Source organism: Lontra canadensis, unplaced genomic scaffold (genome assembly GCF_010015895.1).
Source record: "Lontra canadensis isolate GAN:19392208 unplaced genomic scaffold, GSC_riverotter_1.0 scaffold174, whole genome shotgun sequence".
NCBI classification, from domain to species: domain Eukaryota; kingdom Metazoa; phylum Chordata; class Mammalia; order Carnivora; family Mustelidae; genus Lontra; species Lontra canadensis.
The window spans coordinates 1,650,266-1,670,222 of record NW_022631168.1 but is presented as its reverse complement, the minus strand read 5'-3'; the positions used below and the strand labels follow the sequence as shown (position 1 = coordinate 1,670,222).

General features: G+C 39.5%; 1 protein-coding gene and 1 pseudogene across 1 annotated transcript; one reads left to right on the top strand and one right to left on the bottom strand.

The window, feature by feature from the left end:
* Window positions 1–2,096: 2,096 nt before the first annotated feature.
* On the bottom strand, window positions 2,097–3,759 carry LOC116860357 (annotated as a pseudogene).
* Window positions 3,760–6,652: 2,893 nt separating this feature from the next.
* On the top strand, window positions 6,653–11,052 carry RAB39B (RAB39B, member RAS oncogene family). Its single transcript, XM_032846364.1, has 2 exons — window positions 6,653–7,097; window positions 9,886–11,052. Exons 1-2 carry the CDS (start codon window positions 6,883–6,885, stop codon window positions 10,310–10,312), a joined length of 642 nt encoding a protein of 213 aa, XP_032702255.1. The 5' UTR covers window positions 6,653–6,882; the 3' UTR covers window positions 10,313–11,052.
* The last annotated feature ends 8,905 nt before the right edge of the window (window positions 11,053–19,957 follow it).

Here is a 19,957-nt window from a genome sequence, read left to right as displayed (position 1 = left end):
AAGCTTTAGTGATCAAAACATTATGGTACTGGCACAAATGTAGCCACATAGTTCAATAGAACAGAATAGAAAACTCAGAAATGAACCCACAACTATATGGTCAATCTTCAACAGAGCAGGAAAGAATATCCAGTGAGAAAAGACAGTCTCTTCAACAAATGGTGTTAGGAAAACTGGATAGAAACAAACATGCAAAAGATAAAACATGGAACACTACATCAAAAACTAATAATGTACTGTATGGTAACTAACATAACACAATAAAAAAATAAAAATACTTCAGAGGGAAAAAAAAGAAACATGCAAAAGAATGAAACTAGACTACTTTCTTATACCGTAGATAAAAATAAGTTAAAATGGATTAAAGGCCTAAATGGAGACAGGAATCCATCAAAATCTTAGCAGAGAACACAGGCAGTAACCTCTTCGACATCAGCCATAGCAACTTCTTTCTAGATATGTTTCTTGAGGCAAGGAAAACAAAAGCAAAAATGAACTATTGGGAGTACATCAAGATAAAAAGCTTCTACATGGCAAATAAAACAATCAACAGGGGCGCCTGGGTGGCTCAGTGGGTTAAGCCGCTGCCTTCGGCTCAGGTCATGATCCCAGGGTCCTGGGATTGAGCCCCGCATCGGGCTCTCTGCACAGCGGGGAGCCTGCTTCCCTTCCTCTCTCTGCCTGCCTCTCTGCCTACTTGTGATCTCTGCCTGTCAAATAAATAAATAAAATCTTTAAAAAAAAAAACAATCAACAAAACTAAAAGGCATGCTTTGGAATGGGAAAAGATATTTGCAAATGACATCTCTGATAAAGTTAGTATCCAAAATAAAGAACTTATAAAACTGAACACCCAAAAAACAAATAATCCAGTTTAAAAATGGGCAGAAGACATGAACAGACATGAGGAATAGAGGAATAAAAAAATCCCATAAAATATATAGAAAAGGAAAAATTAAATTAAATGACATATGCAAATCCAAGTATATCACTGATTACAATAACAAAATCTAATAAAATAGCAAAAATTGTGAGAGTGGGTTTTTAAAAATGATACAACTATATATAGAGTAGAAATGCTTAGTATCACACAATACAAACTGATTGAAAGTAAAAAAATATGGCAAAAGATATATCATGCAAACAGCAACTAGAAAAAAAGCTGAAGTGTCTATGTTAGCATCACACGAAATAGACTTCCAAAGAAAAAAAGGGGTACTGGAGATAAACAGAAATATTTCATAAAGATAAAAGTGTCAATCCATTTTGAAGTATAGTGATTACAAATATATAAGCATCCAACAACCAAACTCCAAAATACGTGGGGCAAAAACTGATGGAATTAAAGCAAGAAATATTTCTACAATGATAGTTGAAGACTTTACATCCCACTGCCAATAATAGCTAGCACAACTCTACAGAAGATCAAGAAGAAAATAGAAGACTTGGACAACACTAAAAACAGGTAGACCTAAGACACATACATAGAACACTACACCCAAAAGCAGAATATACATTTTGCTCAAGTGCACATGAAGTATTGTCCAGAATAAACCCATATGGTATGCCATAAAAAAGAAATCAAAATAAAAATCAGAATATGCTTTGAGATAAATGAAAACAAAGATACAAGATACCAAAAGTTATGAGATGCAGATAAATCAGTGCCCAGAGGGAAATTTATAGCTGTAAATGTCACTGTTCAGGAAAAAAAAAGAAGATCTCAAATCTATAACCTAACCTTACACCTTAAGAAACTGGAAAAAAAAAGATGAGTAAACTAAAAGTAAATCAAGGAGAAGGAAGGAAATACTAAAAATTATAGCAGAGATAAATGAAATGGAAGTAAATTAAAACAGAATCAACTAAAGAAAAGTTAGTTCTTTGAAAAGATGAAGGAAATTGACAAAACTTTAGCTAGATTGACCAAGAAAAAGAGAGAGAAGACTCAAATTACTAGAATCATAAATGAAAGAGGAGACATTACTACTGACCTTACAAAATTTAGAAGGATCATAAAGGAATACTACGAACAAGTGTATGCCAAGAAATTGGATAACTTAGATGAAGTGGAAAAATTCCTACCAAGATACAAACTACTGAAGCTGGCTCAAGAAACAGTGGCCAGGGGCATGAGCCAGCTGGTCCTGAGAAGGAATTGTAGGGGGAGGATGCAGCTGGGTGGTGGGGCCTTTCTGGGCTGCACTGTCACAAGCCACAAGCGACACTGCTGGTACAAGTTGAGATGTGCTATAGGTGTAGAATACACACCAAATATCTGAGATTTAGTACAAAGATATATAAAACATCTCATTCATAATTTTATAGTGCTTATAAATTGGGTAGCTGATGATTATAAAATTGATTATAGTTTTGAATATACTTGGTGAAATAAAATACACTTTAAATTTTAAAAAGACGAAGAAAGAGACAACCTGAGTAGGCATATAACAAGTGAAGGGATTGAGTTAGTAATCAAAATGCTACCCACAAAATAAACCCCAGGCCCAACTGGCTTGAAGTTTAGCAAACATTTAAAAAGAATTAAAACCGATTCTTCACAAACTCTTCCGAATAGCAGAAGAGGAAGGAACACTTCTGAACTCGTGTTATGAAGCCAATATTGCCCTGAGGCTAAAATCAGACAAGGACATCACAATAAAAAAAAAAATTAAAAAAAAAAAACCCTACAGATCAAATAGTATGAAATTGGATGCAGAAATCTTCAACAAAATACTAGTAAATCAAATCTAAAAACATGTTTTAAAAATTATACACCATTTGGGGCACCTGGGTGGCTCAGTGGGTTAAAGCCTCTGCCTTCGGCTCGGGTCATGATCCCAGGGTCCTGGGACCAAGCCCCACATCGGGCTCCCTGCTCAGCAGGGAGCCTGCGTCCCCCCCCCCTCTGCCTGCCTCTCTGCCTACTTGTGATCTCTCTGTCAGATAAAGAAATAAAATCTTTTAAAAAAATTATACACCATGATCAAGTAGGATTTATACCAGGAATGCAAGGTTAACTCAACATCCAAAAATCAATTAATGTAGTACATCATATCAATAGACCACAAAACCAAAAAGCATATGATCATCTCATGATAGCATGATCAGTTGCAGACAAACTGTTTGACCAAATCATATGGAATACCCTAAAAAATACCACTGGGACTAGTAAACGAGTTTGGCAGGATTGGAAATTATAAAATCAATTAAAAATCTATTGTATTTGCAGGGGGAGGGAGGAGAAGGGGCCAATGTGATGGCCAGTATTTACTGGAAGGAAGAAACTTCACAGGACATTTTGAGTAAGTTAGGGCAAAGGCAGAGTGGGCCAATTGGTGGGGCACCAGCTTGTAATGGGTTCCAAAGCTAGGGTATCCCTGGATCTTGCCTTTGTCCAGCCAGAAAAAGATGAAGGCAACACCGTCCTCTTCAAAGATGCAGCCCACTATCTGCTTGTTGGTGATAGATGGGACTAAATTAGGGTCTTCTTTGGTGCCTGAAGCTGCCTGCGGGGCTAGCATGTTTATGGGTCCAGCCCCTCCCCTTCAGGAGTCATCATGACCTCCCTCTCAAGCCCAGTTGCCTGCCCGTCTCAGTAGCAACACTACGTGCAGATGCCATAGATGCCGTGGCGACTCCACTGGGACTGTGGGCCCTGAGGTCCTGCATGACCAGCACACCAATTCCATGAAGTAAACTTGAAGCCATCACATCCACCACAAACAGCCTTTGTTGTATTTTTATGCACTTGCAATGAACAATCTGAAAATAAAATTAAGAAAACAACTCCATTCACAATAGCATCAAAAAGAATAAAATACTTAGAAATAACTTAACCAAAGACGTGTAAGACTTGCAAACTGAAGACTAAAAATGATTGTTAAAAGAAATTTTAAAAGACCTAAATATATGGGAAAATATCCCATGTTCAAGCATTAGGAGACTTAATTTAATTTAATTTTGTTAAGATGAATATACTCTTCAAATTGACCTATAAATTTAATAAAATCTCAATCAATATCCCAGCTGCCTTATTTGCAGAAACTGACAAGCTGATCTTAAAATTCATATGGAATTAAAGGAGGCCTCAAATAACCAAAACAATCTTGGAAAAGAACACAGGACGAGGACTCATACTTCCCAATTTCAAAACTACTACAAAGCTACAATAATCAAGACAATGTGTTACTGGCATAAGGCTACACATATAAACCAATGGAATAAAATTGAGAGTCCAGAAATAAACCCATAGTCTATGGCCAGTTGATTTTCAACAAGGGTGCCAAAATCATTCAATGGGGAAAGAATGACCTCTCCCAACAAACGGTGCTTGGACAACTGGATACCATATGCAAAAGAATTAAGTTGGATCCCTACCTCACAACATATTTGAAAATTAACTCGAAATAGAGCATAGCCCTAAATGTATGAGTTAAAACTACGAAAATCTTTTAAGCAAGTCTAGGAATGAATCTTCATGACCTTGGATTTGGCAATACTTTTAGACATGACACCAGAAACATGAGCAACAAAAGGGGGGGGAAAGGTAATTTCTATTTCATCAAAATTTAAAACTCTGTGCTTCAAAGGGCACCCTCAAGAAAGTGCAAAAAGGGAACACAGAATGGGAGAGATATTTACAAATCATGTATGTGATAAAGGACCTGTACCTAGAATATATATAAAGAACTCTTAAAACTCAACAATAAAAAGACAAATAACCCAATTTAAAAGTGGGAAAAGGATCTGAATCTACATTTCTTCAAGGAAGATACACAAATGGTCAATAAGAATGTAAAAATATACACACTGTCATTAGTCTTCAGGGAAATGCAAATCAAAATCACAATGAGCTATACCGCTTCACACCCACTCCTCAGATGTCTAAAATTAAAAAGTCAGAAGACAACCAGTGTTGGAGAAGATACGGAGAAATAAGAGCCATCATACTTTGCAGTCTCTATGGAAAACAGTCTGGCATTTCCTTAAAGCATTCAACATATAGTCACCACTGAACTCAGGAATTCCACTCCTAGATTTAAAGCTAAAAGAATTCAAAACATGTGTTCAAACAAATATTTGTATACAAAATGATCATAGCAGCATTATTTATAATGGCCCAAACGCGGAAACAACCCAAATGTCCATCCATAGATAAATGGATTAATAAAATGATACATCCACACAGTGGAATATTACTCAGTCATAAAACCGAATGTGAATGAACTTTTAAAACATTATGGTAAGTGAAAAAAGCCAGTTATAAAGCCAGAAAATGTCTCTGTGAAAAGAAGAAGCCACATATTTTATAATTCCCTTTATATGAAATGTCCAGAATAAGGAAATCTATAGAGACAGAAAGTAGATTAGTTGTTGCCTAGGGCTAGGAGGAAAGGATGATAGGAGGTGATGGGCCAAAAGGTAGGGGTCTGTTTTGGGGATGATGAAAATATTTTAAAATTGAGTGTGGTGATGGTTGCACAAGTCCGTGACTATACCAAAAACCATTGAATTATGCACTTCAAATGAGTGAATAGTATGGAATGTGAATTATATATCAATAAACCTGTTTTTTGAAGATTTTACTTATTTATTTGAGAGAGAGCACAAGACGGGGGAGAGGCAGAGGGAAAGGAAGAAGACTCTATGCCAAGCAGGGGCTGTGACCAGGGCTCCATCCCAGGATCATGGGATCATGACCTGAGCCGAAGGGAGATGTTTCACCCACTGAGCCACACAGGAGCCCCACGTTTTTTAATTGTGTAACGAAATGATAAGGAATTACATTTAAAAAAAAGAAGAAGAAGAACAGACAAAAGTTTTGAAGAGGTCATTACCAGAAGAGGAAGTGCAAATGGTCAATACTTGAGAAATGGTATTGACCTCATTAGTAGTCAGGAAAATGTAAAACAAACTAATGAACGCCTTATTTAATAACTACATCAGAGTGGCAAGAATTCAAAAAGAATATAACATGACGCTTGAAAAAAAATGTGAAGAAATCGCCTTTTCACATATTGCTAAGTAGAATTCATATCGCTAAATATTTTTTACAAAGTATCATGCCCAAATCCATTACATTTAAAATGCTCATCATCTTTGACTTCCCCGTCCCTTTTGAAAGACTCTATCTCACTGAAATAACGTATGTGTGACTATAGTTAGAATCATTATTGTAGCATTGTCATTGCAAAAGGAAAGTGGGTTGGAAATGGAGGATGTTTATAATTCTTTATTAATTGCAAAAAGCAAACACTAAAGTAATGGTCCAATTTGATCCAGTTTTTGTGACACCAAACAGCAATAAATTTGTATGTGTATATATATTTGCTTGACAATACACGTAAAAGAATATATCCCAAGCTGTTAATATCTTAATAATGATGGATCTACTTTTTTGTGTACATTTTTGGATTGTTTTGCTAGTTTGAATGAAAAGGTATCCCTTTTGCTAGCTGGAGATAGAGAAAAAAATTAATTGAGAAGGGGCGGTGGGTGGAGAAATTAGAAAGGAAAGGAAGGCGCTGGGTTTCCCCCTCCCCCCGCCCCCCGCGGCTGTTTCTGTGTGCGCTCCTTTTACAGACAGTGTGGCAGCCCCGGCAGTCGCGTCTACGCGCGGGATTACAGTAACTCGGTTGTCAGTGATGAGTCAGAGTGCGTGGTGCTGATGCTGCTGCCATTTCATCACCTCTGCGAGCGCAGCATCCATTCCTTCGCTCTCCCCGCGCCGGGGCCTACCTCGCCTCAGGCTCCCAGGCTAGCGATGTGCTCGCGGCCGATCTAGATCCGGACCAAGCCACGCTCTCCGAGGTCTCGGCTGGGCGCCCCTCTCGCCGCCCACGGCCGGCCCGGGCCGAGGAGACCTGCTGAGCCCCGGCCATGGAGGCCATCTGGCTATACCAGTTCCGGCTCATTGTCATCGGGGATTCCACGGTGGGCAAGTCCTGTCTGATCCGCCGCTTCACCGAGGGCCGCTTTGCCCAGGTTTCGGACCCCACCGTGGGGGTGGATTTTTTCTCCCGTCTGGTGGAGATCGAGCCAGGAAAACGCATCAAGCTCCAGATCTGGGATACCGCGGGTCAAGAGAGGTTCAGGTGGGGAGCGCAGCCGGGCCGCGAGCAGTGGGAGGGTCTACAGGCTTTGCACAACCCTTGGGGAGAGAGGACTTCCTGGTCCTGGTGTCGGCCCCGGTAGGGACGATCCCAAGGGTCCGGGGATTTCTGCTCAAGCCCACCTTCAGCTAGCCGGGAGTTCAGTGCCGGGAAAGAAACACCCTGGCAGGGAGGGCCAGTCAATAATACGTATTGCTTGCACCACAATTCCCCCGATCTGCCCCTTGGTGGCTAATAAACTACCTGGAATTTATCAATCTCAGTCCTTATGCTACATTACTTTCAAAACTGTTTCCAGGTCATCTTTACAAAACTGACAGGCATAGACAGATGATATACACAGATAGCTACTTATAGACATAGATACAGATATAGAGATATAGACATAATCGTAATTATATGAAATAGATACAGATGATTGATTCCTTCTTGCAACCAGCACACATTCGGAAATCATCCACTGCATGCCAGGCGCTGGGCTTGTTTCTGGGGAAACAGCCTGAGGAAACACACAAGAGGATGCCTTGTAAACAAAACAGACAAGAGCCCTTCCCTTTTAGAACTTCTGTGCTGGCGTAGTGGAAGGAAATACATAAACAGCAATTATACAGAAGAGTGTCTGGTTCATATTCAGATGCCCACGCCCTACTATAACGCTAAGCATATAATGAGTAATCAATGAACAGGTATAATTTTCTCCTACAACCCTTTGTTTTCCCTTGTAGTATGTATCGTGTGTAATTATATGTCTGAACATAGAGAAGGCTGCCCAGAGAGGATGAGACCTGATGGATAGGATTACCCAATCCAAGACAGGAAAAGCCCAGGGACAGGAAACAGCATGTGTAAAGACAAGTGACAGAGCAGCGTACACAGAAAACTTGGAGAGAACAAGTTGAGCTAATGTCACATATGGCAGCAGGAATTAGATCAAAAGGACTCAATCGCCTTTATTCATTTTCAAATATGTCTGTCATTATTTGTTCATTTATCTATTGAACACTAATTGAGCATAGAAAATACTGGTTAGGTAGTTGAAGAAGAATAGAAAGAAGAAGAGTTTACTTCAAACTTGGCTCCACCCACCTCACCCCCAACTTCCACAAACAACACTGTGGCACATACCCTTGCACAGGATCAACTCTGAATTCATGATTGCATTTCTTCTATTAGAAGTGAAGAAAGGTTTTTTATATGTTGACAGAAATCTCTTTCTCTATGATCAGCCTTTTCATATCCATTGCTTATTATTTATTGGGTGATATTGACTTGAAAGAGTTTTTTAATAGATTATTACCCTTTTCTGTCATGTATGTTGTAAAATATTTTCCTGGTTTGTCATTTGTCTTTGAACTTCAAGAAAATTTTTTGATGAATGGGAATTTTAATTTTTAGATAGCCTTATATTGTGTTTGGAAAGGGCTTTGTTCCTTTCTAAATACTCACAAACCACTAATATAATAATGTCTTTAAGAGTTTTGACAGGGATCTACAGCTTGTTCACTGTTTTCCTGAACCAAGTTATTCACAAATCAAAACCTTTGCTCACATTGAATTTTCTGATTACACCTGCCATTCTCCATGAACCTTTAAACATAAGAGAATTAGAAATGCTTCCAGTCTCCAGGGCTGATTTGCCTGGTTTTGGAGACTTGAAGTCACTGGTAACCTTCGTTCTTACTATCATCTAGCTTGGACTTTAATTCCCTGGACGATGTTTGTTCTCTTATCACTGGGCCATTTGTCCTAAGCCTTAAGCTGTTGAGTCCCTCATTGTTTAACTTTTTCATCCAAGGAGACAGAAAACCTAAAAATAGATGTAGATCAAAAAGCACAGTAGTCTAAAACAAGTGATGGTAGAGGCAAATCGTTCGACCCCCTCCACTAAGTTCTAATATGCTCTAAGCCAAGTACTGTGACTTATGTGTGCTCCTCAAATCAAGAAGTTAAAATATTAGAGGTTTCTTCTGTTTAAGTACAGCAAATGTTTTAGAACCTAAACCTTTAGGTTTTAGAGATACTCCCGGCACACTGCTTTAAGTAAGTTCTATCAGTTTAAGGGGAAATTTTTGCTATTTAGGCAGTTTTTCCCAGGGGTAGCTCCTGACTCAGCCTCTCTGAAGTGTGTCAGGAAATGGGGCTGACAGTCACTCTGCTAACACCACCGCAGACCATTCTGATTTTTCCCTTTTCCACATGGCCTAGAAAATGAAAAACAAAGCATGTTTCTCCTCAGAGAAGAGATGGAGGACCCTCTTAGAGTAAAATAAGAAGTGATACATGGGGAAAAAATGGAGTATATTGCAATATAGCTATATATACTAATAAACATTTTCTGTCAACTACCATAAATTCATTTCTAATCTTTTTAAATTCTGTTTCAACTACTAGAATTTATCATGAACTCTCCAGTTCTGAAGACACTTTAACATTCATTATTTCATTTTTCTTCATAATAACCTGTGACTTCGGTATCCCGTGTTGCCAGGGTGGGACAGTAAGCTGTAGTTCTACCTGAATCGAGAGAAAATGCCTGGAAGGCCATGAGCGTTCATTTCTGGAAGATGCCATCTCTTAGTTTTGCCCAACTGAAAATTCACAGGTTATTAATTACAGAATGGCATTCGCATTCCATTCTTTAAAAAAAAAAGATCATTCTTACTAAAGGACTGTGTCAGTGAGCGGACACAGCAGAGTGCACTGTGTGAGTTCACTGAAGTACTGGGGTTTGGGCACAGCCTTTATTCTTTACTTCTTTCTTGTGTTTTAGATCCATCACTCGCGCCTACTACAGGAACTCTGTAGGTGGTCTTCTCTTATTTGACATTACCAACCGCAGGTCCTTCCAGAATGTGCATGAGTGGTTAGAAGAGACCAAAGTACACGTTCAGCCCTACCAAATCGTATTTGTCCTGGTAGGTCACAAGTGTGACCTGGATACACAGAGGCAAGTGACTCGCCACGAGGCAGAGAAACTGGCTGCTGCATACGGCATGAAGTACATTGAGACGTCAGCCCGAGACGCCATTAACGTGGAGAAAGCCTTCACAGACCTGACAAGAGACATATATGAGCTGGTTAAACGGGGGGATATTACAATCCAGGAGGGATGGGAAGGGGTGAAGAGTGGATTTGTACCAAACGTGGTTCACTCTTCAGAAGAGGTTGTCAAATCAGAGCGGAGATGCCTGTGCTAGTCAGCTGTCAGGGTCCCGAAACGTGCTCTCCCACCTGAACTGCAAAGCGATCACAACGAAGAGAATCCCTGGTGACTGAATGGACTCAACCTCCATGTTACATACCAAGTGAGCCTCCTCCTCAAGGGGCATCTGACTGGCCGTGGGTGGGTGGATGTGACTGAGGGGCTGCTCCATGTGCCCTTTGCGGACCGCGTGTCGAGGGGCTGAGGCCTGGGGAAATTTTTCCAGAAAAATACACCCTCAGACAGCATAACTCTTTCTTGGTGTTTCCGCTCATTCATAGGTCACAAACATACAGAAATATGTAAAGGGGGGAAAGGATCCCATTGGAAACAATTAGAACTAAAACGACTGTGAGATCAACTTAATCGGTGAGAACACCGTACACCAAGTGTGCGCGCTGGGTTTGGCTAGAAGGTACCGATTGGCTTCTAAACGGCTCGTCTGTAGAACAAGGGGCACAGAGCAGCTATTCACTAAGACCCTTTCAAGGCCTGTTGTTCTAGTAAAATCAGTGTGGCTCTGAGAAGGGAGGCCGTTATACATACTGTTGTTACCACATTCCAGAAAGCGCACCCCCGTGTGATGGAATAGATGACCATGTAAGTAGAAGAAAGAAACACTGTAATCCATGCCATACCCTCTGTCCCCTCGTCCCAGGCCTGGAGTTCACCCGCCCGCCTCTCCAGGGGCCGAGCAGCTGTGTACAGGGACCGCCTGTGAAAGGAGCCCTGAGGCAAACGTTCGCTAATCAACCCTGTACTGAGACACACACCTCACAGTCCCTTGAATTACTTACTGATCATCCCAACAGGCCTGTGAGGTTTTCCTCCCCATTTTACAAGAGTAAACTAAGAAGCAGGAGATTCACTTGGCTAAGGGGAAGGTCTCCTGACTCCTAGTTCCCGTCCCACTGCATCAGCTTGTTCCTGCTGTCAGATGAACGAACTGTTACTAATCTGTTTACTCTGGAAGAGATATGACTGTAAATAAATGTTCTCTACATGTTAGGGTATGTTTCCTTATTGCTTACGGCTCAGCTACAATCCTGAGGGAACCTGGGGACGGAACAAAACGTAAAGCCAGTTCAGGTCTCACTGACAAGAGGGCTTTCAATGAGAGACTAATTGCACACTCGAAACACATCAAAACTGTGTGGGCTCCAAATGTTCTTATCACTGAAACACAGTGGACATATTACTGCAAGGAACCAAATACAGCAATGGGGAGTGGGATGGGGATAAAATACTCACCTCACAATGACCTTAGCCGCCTGTTTGCCCTATACGTACACTGGGTCCTTGTCTACCCCAGAGAGTCAGCTCTTACTTCTCAGGTGAGCAGACATCTAATGCATCGGGAAACTGAAACGGTTGGCTTAAGCGTCCATGACCTTCTTGAAGAGAGGTCCTGCTTTAAATTATTCTTTGGATTGTAGCTAGCTGAGCTAGGCAAAAGCCATACTTTTCACAGTAAGAAAACAATTCAGAATAGTCACGTTTCTCACATCCATTGTGATAGGAAAGCCTGACAATGGTAAATGGCTTTGACACACAATGTCGAACTTCGGTATGAACGTGACTGAATCTGAACATCTGGAAATTACTTCAGCCAGAACGAAGCAGCCCAATAACAAAAATTATGGAAAAAAACCACCTTGGACCAACCTGCAGCACCAACTACAAGTGAACCAACCATCGTCTCTGCGTTCACTTCCCCTGACCTGGCTTGGGCGGATCGTGGTTTCAGAAAGCAAATAGAAGAGGGTCAGTGGGATTAATGCAGTTTCATCAACTACTGTAAGAAGATTCCAAAGGCAAGATTATCCAGTGGATTCTGTCAGTTCCAAAAAAAAAAAAAATGGATAGAAACAAAACTTCTCTACAGTTTTCTTGTCTAAAATACATTATATGTATACGGTTCTCACTCCTTGCATTTTTTAAGGCAGGTTTAAAGATACTCAGCACAGGATCCAGCAAAGGTGGCTGAGCTTAATTGCTTAAACAAGTTCTAGAAATTTTAAAACTCATTTTAGTAGAATTCAGTGCTGTTGTCACTGCAATAAGTGGGTTTTAGAGAATAAGTGTGAAAAAATCAGGTGTTAATACAATACTATGGATAAAGCTTTAGAAGCTATTTTACTACATAGGTCAAAGAAAAGACCAACTAACTTGTAACAAAGACCACCACTGCATGCTGGATTAGACTGTCTCCTGTTCCAGAAAAAACTGTAAACTTTTCCTCACTTTGTTGTGCATTGTAATGCAATGTGGAAAAATGTTTTCTTTAGCTGTATGTGAATGAGAATTTGCTTGTATTTAGTAAAATGGTTGATTATGTGACTGTGAGATTTCAAGTGTGTGTTGTAGCTATTTCCACTGGAGGGTGTCAATTAGGTAGGACACATACCACACAAGCAGTGTTCACCAGCATCTCAAAGCGAGAACAAGAATGTAATTTTTGAAAGATATAATCATCACGTTGAAAGTCACAAAGCCCTCACTACTGCCTGACAATCCCTTACCACTTTTGGAAGAGTTGGTTCTATCAAGCCTAAAGTTGAATGACTGCAATTTTTAGTCAGGGAGCTTAATTAGGACACCAGGGAGCTGATCGCAACTACTGTCATCCCTGAAAAGTGTTCTGTTCCCCAAGGCTAGATTGCCTTAGCTTTTTCTGGCCCTACTGTATGGGGTGCTTTTTTTTGTCAAGATCCCTTGGAGGATGGGGCCCAGATTAGAACAGTGCCTCGGGTTTACAGTATATATTTAGGGGAGAGGAAAAAAAGGAAAGATGTTTGATGCTTGAGCCTGGGCACAGGAAGGCTGAATTCACACAGCTTTATCATTTTTATAGTCATGAGTGAAGGAGGGAGGAAGGAAGGAAGGTAGAAGGGAAAACAACCCATGTGACAGCACTTTAAATATAGTCTATCATTCCATTCTCCTTAAAATTGTCCCTAAAATCCCCAGGGCCTGATCATCTTTTCTTCAGTGAATTTTTTTTGGTGGCTTTATTCAGTCCCACGGCTGTAAATACCACATGTAAGTCAATGAATTCTGAATGTAGACCTCCAGCTTGTCTCTGTCCCATGGATTCCAGACCTTTACAACCAACTGCCTGCCCAGTATCTCCATTTGAAAGTCTGTTAGGCACCAGAAATCTAACATGTTCCAAACCAAGCTCCTAGTTTTCCTCCCCAAATTTGTTCTTCCCATAACCTTTCCTCCCTCAGTAAATGGCAATTTTGTCCTGTGTACTTTTGCGGAAAACCTTGGAGTTGTCCTTGACTCCTCTTTTTCATAGTCCACGTTGGATGTATCTGCTTATGCTGGCTCTGCCTTAAAAGTAACCAGAATCTGACTCTTTGGGGAGATGTTGAAATGTTCTTCAAATGCACTAAAGCACATTCACACCTCAGGGCCTTTGTACTTGCTCTTTACTGTATCTGGAATTCCTTTTCTTGAGATAACTGTCTGGATTTCTCCCTCACCTCCATCAAGTTCTGAAACCAATAGCCTCCAAAATCAGCAAGCAGCTTCCCAGTTCTAGAAGTTGTTCTTAACAATTCAACACAGAGTATAATTCTTTAGTCTTCCTGGGGAACAATAAAGTTTCATGTGTCTGGTAAAGGGCAAAGAAACTTACTTAGAAGGAGAAAATGAAAAACCTGGGGAGTCTAGTTTCACTGGAAGTAGTGGACAGTAGTATCACAATGTAGCAGTGGATTCAGAAAGATTATGACTAAAATATATTCATGGGATTCAAGGGAGCAGGAAGTCATGAGTGGCCTTTCTCAGCACAGCATCTGTACACCGACCCCTTAGGAAACTGTTGTTCTCAGTTCTGCTGGAGGTCCAACTCTTTTCTTTCTTCAATTCTTTTCTTGCTCTCTATTCTCTCCTCTACCTAGACAATCTTACCTTCGCTCATGACTCCAGTTACTGTCTTTGCATTGAGGACTCCCAAATGGAGGACTCCAGCCCATTCTGAGCATTATAACAATAGAGCCTACTTGCCTACTAAACTCATACACAAATTCCTTATACTCAACATATCGAATACGAAATCAGTATCTGTCAGACTGTGTTCCTTCCACCCCAATATTTCTCATCGCCATAAATGACACCACCATCCATCCCTTTGTTCAACACAGAAACTTAGCAGTTACCCTTAATCCCTCACTTCTCCCTGCCCCCCACATCAGATCCACCATCAGGCACTCTCAGCTCTATCGTCGAAATATATCTATCTCCATTGCTAGAACCTTTGTCCAGGCTTCTACCAACTCTTTCCTGAACTACTTCAATATCTTCCTAAGTGCTCACCTTATTTTCTGTTCTTATTCCCAAGATACAACCTCAACGTAACAGCCAGAATGGTCCTTTCAAAACAGAAAACAGATCAAGTCATTCTCCTGCTTACAACCCACCAATGGTTTCTCAACACATTTAGAACAAAATCCAAATAAACCTTTTCTTTCTTAACATGGCTACAAGGCCTTGCATGATCTGGCCTCGGCCTACTTCTCCTATTGTAAGTTCCACAAACGTAAGAATCCTATTCATCTTGTTCACCATTGTTTCTGCAAACTCCAACGTATATATATGCTTGAATGACTCATAAATACTAGAATGAATGCTTGTTTTATTGCCCTACTTTAGTCCAATGACCTTGACTACTACTTCACTCCATAAACACACACATGGCCCTATCCTGAAGCATGACTAAATTTTATACAGCCTCTGAAACCTCTCTCATTACAAGTTTTGGTTGTCTACTCTATCCCACGAACCCTGTTTTACACTTCTTTAGGAACCCAACCCTTGTGGTATCTGTCAGCTGCATTCAAGTCATTAGCTTCTAAAGAAAATGATTGTTAAAAGTTTGGTCTATTTCCTTTTAGATTTTTTATTTATTTAATTTTATGTAATGTTATTTACATAGTGGTTAAGAGTATGGATTTTGAATAAAACCAACATGGGTTCAAATTCTGAATCAGTTAATATACATGTGATTCAATTTCTCAGAGTCTCACTTTACACACATATTAAATTGGACAATAATAATATTCACTTCAAAGAATTGTAAGGATGAGATGAGATAATCCATGTAAAGTACTTAGCACTTGGTAAATGTCACAGAGTAAACATATTCACAAAATGCTTGGGATTTGTTATGTGTTTGCATCTATATGAATCTTTTTCATAAATGGTAACACATACTGTGCTGTTATCTTTTGCACACATCCAGTATATTTTTTGTAAATACCTATGAGGGCAGGAACTGTCCATTTTTCCCTATTATTGTATCACTACAGTCTGTTAGTGCCTGGTACGTTTGCTGAATGCGATCAGGAAAAGAGCTGACATACTGAAGATGACAGACATAGAAGAAATCTGGATCTTTGATGATGGCACCAAGCTACAGATTTAACTACCCTTAGAGCCACTCTATCTTAAGACTCCATATTCCATGAGATACTAAATCACTTTTTAGTTTATGCCATTTTTCTCCGCTTGTAGCTGAAAAATCTCCACGCTGATACAACAGCATTATACTGTGTGCACATATAGTCAGCTATTTAATTCTCACTGGTGGACATTGGGTTATGTACGATTATCTGCTGCTACAAAGTGATTCTACAATGTATATATATATCTCTGTGTATTTGGTCAATTTTGTCAAGTCAAAATCATAAAAGTAGAATTTATGAAACAAAGAATATACTCATTTAAAACTTTGATAAAATCAGATTGCTCTCTAGTGAGGTTTTACTGAATTCCCATGAACAGTGTGTGATAATATCTCTAATGAGTATTATTTCTTTAAGATTTTTTATTTACTTATTTGAGAGAGAGAGCATGAGCAGGGGATGAAGCACAGAAGCAGAGGGAGAAGCAGACTCCCTTTAAAAAAAAAACCCAATTGAGTGCATTTAAAAGCATTTTTTATTTTTATTTATTTTTTTAAAAGATTTTATTTCTTTATCTGACAGACAGAGATCACAAGTAGGCAGAGAGGCAGGCAGAGAGAAAGGGGGAGGCAGGCTCCCTGCCCAGCAGAGAGCCCGATGCGGGGCTCCACCCCACGACCCTGGGATCATGACCCTAGCAGATGCGTAACAACTGAGTCACTCAGGCGCCCCTATAATGAGTATTATTGCCAATCTTTGAACTCTGCAGATCTGAGAGAATATATATTTTAAATTTGCATGTATTTGGTGATTGGTTTTCTGTTGCTTACAGCTGAATATAGTACTGATAAAAAAAAGTGCTGGTTTTTCTCTTATTAATTAGTAAGATTTCCTTACATATGGAAATCAATTCTTTATCTACCACATATGTTACAACATTTTTTCATGTTGGGGACACCTGGGTGGCTCAGTGGGTTAAGCCTCTACCTTCGGCTCAGGTCATGATCTCAGGGTCCTGGGATCAAGCCCCACATCGGGCAAGCCTGCTTCTTCCCTTCTCTTCTTCCCCCTCTGCTCCTCTCCCTTGCTCCTGCTCTCTCTCTCAAATAAATAAAAAAAAATTTTTTTAGATCACAAGTAGGCAGAGAGGCAAGCTTTGTTTCATAAATTCTTAAAAAAAATTATTGGGGTGCCTGGGTGGCTCAGTGGGTTAAAGCCTCTGCTTTCGGCTCAGGTCATGATCCCAGGGTCCTGGGATCGAGCCCCGCATAGGGCTCTCAGCTCGGTAGGGAGCCTGCTTCCCTCTCTTTCTCTCTGCCTGCCTCTCTGCCTACTTGTGATCTCTCTCTGTCAAATAAATAAATAAAATCTTTTTAAGAAATTAAAAAAACAATTATTTTTGTCACTTTTTCTGACTTTTAACTCTACGGTGTTTGGTAATACAGAAGTCTTTAATATCTAATAGATAACATCATTATTTAATAATCATATTTCACTTAATCATCATTTCACATGTCGTCTACAAGAAACAAAACAGTTTTCTCAAAGTTGGGAAACCAGGTGGCTGGGGACAAGGTGCAAAGAAAACTCGATGTCTGTTGGAAAACATTACTTTTGACTTTGGTACCATGTACTTTTTTTTTTTTAATATATATAGCCTGGTCTCTTGAGGTTTTATGTCCAAAGTGTCAGTTTAAGATAGGCCTTCTGCACCCAAATACTAGAAAACCATTTTCCAACAATTTGCCATAATCCATTTAAGGTTCCTTTAGGAACTGACTTATGTATAGGATGCGGAGATAGGAATAACAACTATTTTTCCCAAATGACTGGCTACTTACTCCACACTATCCATAGAATACTTCATTGTTTTTTCAATGGTTGGAAATTTTACTCTTCAAATATTGAATTGTCATATATACATGAGTTTGGTTTTGCCTCCCGTTTTATAGTTCATTAAATTGTTTGCTTATTAAGGTCCTACTACTATGTTGTTGTAGCTGGGTAATTACACAGTATATTTTTTTTAAGATTTTATTTATCTATGTGTCAAAGAGAGAGAAAGAGCACAAGCAGTGGGAGAAGCAGGCAGAGGTAGAAGAAGCGGGCTCCCCACTGAGCAAGGAGCGCAATGTGGGACTCGATCCCAGGACCCCGGGATCATGACCTGAGCTGAAGGCAGACGCTTCACCGACTGAGCCACTCAGGCTTCCCATCCACAGTATATATTTATTATCCTTTTTCCCTTCAAAATTTTCTTTGATATTCTCATGGAGTACAGTACAACTTAAGAATAAATGTGCCAATTTCTTTCCCATTCATCTGATGAAAAAGCCAGACACAGAAAGAAAACAACTGCATGATCTCGTTTATATGTGGAATATAAACAAACACACAGAAGCAGAATGTGTAGGTTGTGGGGACACACTGTGCAGCATGAGGTCTCTAGTCATTGATAGTGGACTGGCAATGTGCTATGAGACTAGATTTCGATTGCTCACCATGCACACTTAAAGGCTTTAGCTATTGTCTGTTTATTCCTAGATATTTTATAATATTGATAGATTATAAATGATATTTATATTTTATTTGAATGGGTTTTCTCATTACATGTTCTAATTGGTCATTTCCAGTGTGTAGGACATCTGTGGATACATGTATGTTTACACCTTGTATCTAGACACCAGACTAAACTTTATTACTTCAGGTTTTCAATTGATCTCTTCTGGAGTTTTCTAGGTAGACACTGTAATCTACAAATAATGATAATTTTCTCTCTTCCTTTTGAATATTTATACTACTTCTTCTTTTCACACTGGCTAGAATATGGATTAAATGCTTCTAGTATTTTTAACCTTAAATTACCTTGATTAGGTTATAGAACTTTTCACTACATTACTATTTTACTAAGACCTTTTACAAAGAATGTATGTTGAGTTTTTCTTTTTTTTAAAGATTTTATTTATTTATTTGATAGAGATCTCAAGTAGGGGGGAGAAGCAGGCAGAGAGAGAGAGAGGAGGAAGCAGGCTCCTCACTGAGCAGAGACCCCGATGCAGGGCTTGATCCCAGGACCCTGGGATCATGACCTGGGCGGAGGGCAGAGGCTTTAACCCACTGAGCCACCCAGGTGGCCCAATATGTTGAGTTTTTCAAATGTCTTATACCCATTGAGATAATCAAATGTGTTTTTCCTTAACTTATTATTGTAATTAACTGTATTAGTACATCTGTTTAACCATATTTCTTTACATTCTTAGAATAAACTGTACTTACTCATGGTGCATTTTTAAAATGGCTTCATCTACTAATATTTTATTAGTAAGTAATATAGATCTTTGTGTCTATATTCCTGTTTGAGATTGGTTCATAACAGTATTTCCAAAAATTCCACAGTGGCACCATGGTTATTCTGGCCTCATGAAATCATGAAATAGATGAAAGCTTTTGGGTCCAGCATCTATCTTCCTCCCTCCCTCGCTTCCTGCCCGCATCTATCTTCTTTCCTTCCTTCCTGCATCTATCTTCCTTCCCTTTTTCTTTCCTTTCCTTCCTTCCTTTTTTTTTAGAAGAATGTGTAGATGTTTAACAATCCTTTCCATTTATTTCAGGGTTATGGTTAGATTCACTTTTAAGCCATTAGAGAGTTTCATTGCTCACATTTATTCCTTGTCCTTCCCTGGAAAAGGGTTAGGGTTAGGGTTAGGGTTAATCCTCCTATAATCTAGGCTTGACCATGTGACCAGCAGTGACCTAGCTAGAGCCTTATTCATCAGCTTGGATTCCAGAGCGCAGTGAGCATGGAGCAGAGCCACCCCGACCTGTGAGTAGGCACAGGGACTGGGAATGACTACCATGGTAGCACAGAACTTACATCCTGGTGAGTAAATTTTGTTAATTTATATTTTCCTTGAAAGTTATCCATTCCATCTAAATTTTCAAATATATTGGCATACAGCTGTACTTAGTTTAACTTTAAAAACCTCTGTATTGGTTCATAGAAAGCTCTCACTTGTGATGCTATATGTTTATGGGCTTTTTTGTCTTGTTTTTGTAATTCACAGTTGTTAGAGGCTTGTCTACTTTTATTGGTTATTTTCAAAGAACCAGTTCTTGGTTTTATCAATTTTGCTTATTCTCCTTTCTAATATTTTATTTTTCACGTTATCTACATAAACTTATACTTTGTCTCTTTTCATGTGAATATTTCTCTGGTATTTCACATG

What these genes read in the sequence shown, in the direction of transcription:
- RAB39B (XM_032846364.1), top strand. Translation starts at nt 6,883, where the DNA reads ATGGAGGCCATCTGGCTATACCAGTTCCGGCTCATTGTCATCGGGGAT. An exon ending in GCGGGTCAAGAGAGGTTCAG is followed by an intron (nt 7,098 to 9,885) that starts GTGGGGAGCGCA and finishes CTTGTGTTTTAG; the next exon opens with ATCCATCACTCGCGCCTACT.